At 41.1% G+C, this 4268-nt stretch overlaps 1 protein-coding gene across 1 annotated transcript; it reads left to right on the top strand.

Annotated features, from left to right (window-relative positions):
* Positions 1-250: 250 nt before the first annotated feature.
* Positions 251-1578, top strand: LOC102710883 (auxin-responsive protein IAA20-like). Its single transcript, XM_006656621.2, has 4 exons — positions 251-475; positions 556-746; positions 1068-1161; positions 1362-1578. Exons 1-4 carry the CDS (start codon positions 300-302, stop codon positions 1414-1416), a joined length of 516 nt encoding a protein of 171 aa, XP_006656684.1. The 5' UTR covers positions 251-299; the 3' UTR covers positions 1417-1578.
* The last annotated feature ends 2690 nt before the right edge of the window (positions 1579-4268 follow it).

The following is a 4268-nucleotide window of genomic DNA, read 5'->3' as shown; positions in this document are numbered from 1 at the left end:
ATTCGCCAAAAATCTCTACGGATCTCGCGCGTCGCCGATGCGTTCCGGAACGCGCGGGGGGGCAGGGGGACAGCGCGCCCGCGCCCCCGCCCCCCCGCGACCCCGACACGATGTCTCCCCGCTGTCGCCGCCCGCGCGCACGCCGTGACGCCGATCGAATCCGTCGTCAGTCTCTCGTGCGTTTCAGCGCCCGCGCCCGCGCGCGTATATATATATATATGACACGCAACGCATCGGCTGATCGCTCGCGGGATGTACGATATCGTGGCGGGGAGCGAGTTCGTTACTGCTGGAGGCGGATGGAGCTGGAGCTCGGGCTCGCGCTGCCGTCGCCCGGCCCGGCGGAGCTTGACCTCCTCAACAGCGCGCCGGGGTCCTGCGGCAAGAGGGGCTTCGAGCGCGCGCTCGAGGACGACGACGACGGTGGTGGCAATGGCGGCGGCGACAGCGATTCCGACGGCGAAATGGGCAACAAGTGAGTGGCCCCGATCGCACCTCTCGTTTGCATACTGGCATTCGTCTGCACAAATTGATGTGTTGGGGTGCCTGCATTAGGAGGAGGAAGCTGGTGGGGTGGCCGCCGGTGAAGTGCTTGCACCGGCGTCTCGACGGCGGCGGCGGCGGAGGATACGTGAAGGTGAAGATGGAAGGGGTGGCGATCGGGAGGAAGGTGGACTTGTCCCTCCATGGCTCGTACGCCGAGCTGCTCGACACGCTCCACCGCATGTTCCCCTCCACTAACCAAGGTAGCAGTGGATGCATGCATGTCACGATCGCTTTGCACAACCATCCAGTGCGAGGGAATCCAAAAACAAAAACAAAGACTATTTGCAACTGCTTTAATTAAACAACTGCGCAAAATTTCTTAAACGACCCATTTGATCGATGACCTTTTGTTCGGAATTGCATTTTTTTAAGATCATGGGAATCCTACCTTTTGCCTCGATCGAAACTACTGCCAATTACTTATCGATAAAATCTGCAAAATTCCGGCACATTTCGGATTGCAGGTTTACGAGAGCTTAATTTTAATAAATATTATTACGACTTTGGTGTACTATGTGCAGAGGATGATGGCGACGACCGTCGACGTCATCCACACGCTGTCACCTACGAGGACGGGGAAGGAGATTGGATGCTGGTCGGAGACGTGCCATGGGAGTATGTCGATTTTTCTTGCTAGCATGGTTATCACTAAAATTTAACAATTTAAGATATCTTTCGGTTTGAAGGATTTTTTAAAAAAAACTAAAACCAAATTATTTCTTATAAAAATATATATTTTATAAAATTTGTACATTTCGAAGAGGCTGTTACTATCAACGAATGAACTAACGGAGAGCTTGAATTCTCATATGCAGGGCCTTTGCCAAGTCAGTGAAACGGCTCAAGATACTGGTGCAGTGCAATAACTGACTGCAAGCCACTAGTACTAGTCTTCACTACTTCGAATAAAATTGTAAGTGAACAAATCATCTTGTTCACACTCTCTCCATAAATTATGTGTACTGGGATCGATCCAGTATTTCGCAATTCCATAAGCTTGATGAATGGAAATTAAGCTCGTAGCTGTTGTCATCGCCTTGCATTTCGGCTGCGTTTAGTTCCCAAAATTTTTGGAAGACAGGTTACATCGACACGTACGATCACACATTTAAAGTTTTAAAGTATTAAACATAGTCTAATTACAAAATAAATTTTAGATTCCGACTGAAAATCGCGAGATGAATCTTTTGATTCTAATTAATCCATTATTAGCATATATTGGTTACCGTAACACTTATGGTTAATCATGTAGTAATTAAGCTTAAAAGATTCGTCTCACAACTTCCTCATAACTGTGTAATTAATTTTAATGTTTATGTATATTTAATGCTTCGTTTAGATGTCCAAAAATTTAATGTGATATTTTTAGAAAAAAATTTTGTGAATCAGACATGGCCTTCGTGTCAAACTACACAAGACTGCAGGTAGAGTGATCTTGCTGTGATCACCATGTGCATGCATCTGTATAATGGTAGCCATACTGGAGCAGATGATAGCTAGGGCTGAATACTGAGCATATCCGGTATGGCAAATTCAGTGATGTTGTTAGAGTAGATGTCGCCTTCTTGGCTGGCAGTAGTAGCAAGCGTCCAAATTTGTACTGGCAATATGTATGGGTAGGAAAGGGAAAAAAAAGAGAGGATATATCGGCATGCACACGTGAGATGGTACTCCTATCTATCTCATCGTGTCAGAGCTGGGACACCGGACAACAGACACGCACATGTATGCGGCGTCAGATTGGACAGTTTGAAGCCATTCCTAAACTCTCGCGCGCCGCTGGGGAGATGGCCTTGTCAATTCGCTCATAGATTAATTAAATGATTGATTTAATAAACTATTTGTTTAATTGGTGTATAAATGAATTGATGGACTTACATCCTTAGGCGGCGGTGATGTCGGCCGCGTCTGCCGCCGATGGATAGGATCCAAGTTGGCTGTCCTGTATATCTCTCTCTGTTATTTCCTCTGCTTTTGGAGCAGTTTTTACCATGGGCAGGGAGGAGGCTACGAGTCTGCAGACTCTGCACCACTAGAAAATGTTTGAGAAGCATGCACCCTCTCTTCTCAATTTTAGTTATACTTATAAGCTAAATTTTAAATTTTAAATTGATTTTCGAGGTTTTTTATGAAAATTTATTTTTTAGTCTTGACTTTTTGATCGCTAAAAATATGTATATAAAATTTCTATTCATAAATTATTTTTCGTTTATAAATATGTTGTTTGATTTTTTCCATGAGAAAAGCAAAAAGATTGCTGCACCGAAATTAGAAAAAGAACTAAAAAACAACGCATGAGTTGGAATATGATTTATACTTAAAAGTATACTAAAGATCATGCCAACAAATTCATGCAATCATGCAATGTTACATTATTTTTAGGACTATATACATTTTTTCTGAATTTCTTATAATTTTCTAAGAGTTTTACTATATTTTACTATTTTCCACATTTTTTCAAATCAGTTCCAATACACCGCGTTTATCGTGCCAAACCACCCAGTAATTGCAACTTAAACAAAGTCCAAAAGTTTAAATTTAAATTTTGATTTGTGAATTTTTCACAGTAACCGCCTTGCCGTTGGTGGACGGTAACGGAAACCCTCATCAGAACTATCTGAAGCACGCCCTCCGTCCTAAAAGTTTTATCTATCCTAGTTAAAAACGATAATCTTTAATAATCCGCACTCCAACCATTTATTTATAATGTTATTTTGGGACGAAGGTGGTATGTATGATGCCTTTTTTATATACTTTTTTAAATATTGAGGCAGGGATTAATTTGATTCCGATAAAGTTCTTTTGAAATTCCCAATCACAAAAGATACTGACCTAACAGAGTGTAGTTCATCAATATATAGGACCTTTGACTCTCTTATATTGTGTCTTGGACTTAGGAATGCATAATAATTCTCTAATTATAGAGAAGTAACATCGTTTCATGTAGAATATAATTTGACACTCACCAACCGATAATTCCATATGATTCTTTTTTGTTTCCGTCCCTAAACTAAAGTAATTTCCAAATCCAAATCCAAATCCAGTGAAGGAAATTGACCCACTGCTCGTGAGATCCACCACTAATTAAATCCACACTGGATCATGTCTCCAGTGAGGTGGTTCAAGTAATCTGTTACCGACAAGCTTACAATACAACATGATGACATGATCCAAACTGTCCGACTAAATAATGGCGAATAAACTATGTCCCACTGCAAAACTGCAAACACTAGCATCCATGGATTTCTTTCCCAAGCAATATAAACATATACATGTGTTGTTTTCGATATTTCGTCAGAAAAGATTGTCCATTTCTCTCTGATAGCTCAGAGATGCAAAACTTTATAACAGAAACACAAATCTACACAACCCTGAAACAGTCAAAAGAATTTAAAGTTTTGAACAACTGTGCCGGCCGGCCGGCGAGTCACTTTCTGAACCGGACAAGAGTTCCGCTGGCGGTGCTTACTGCACATCGTTCCAAAACTGTTTCACATTTAATTCCGGTTTGTGATGTTTGCCATGATGTTGACACAGATGGACTCTTTTGAGTTCTCAAATCTATCGAGATGTTTTTTTTTCATTTTTACTATGCTTAAGCTAAAATTTTAATTTTTAATCTTAAATTCAGAGTTGATTTTGAGGTTTTTCATTAAAGTTTATTTTTTAATAACTTTTATATCGCTAATATATATATATATATATATAAGTTTTATTTATAA

The sequence above is a fragment of the Oryza brachyantha genome, chromosome 6 (genome assembly GCF_000231095.2).
Source record: "Oryza brachyantha chromosome 6, ObraRS2, whole genome shotgun sequence".
Classification (NCBI taxonomy): domain Eukaryota; kingdom Viridiplantae; phylum Streptophyta; class Magnoliopsida; order Poales; family Poaceae; genus Oryza; species Oryza brachyantha.
Note: the sequence above shows the minus strand (reverse complement) of the source record. Positions and strands in the feature narration are given on the sequence as shown.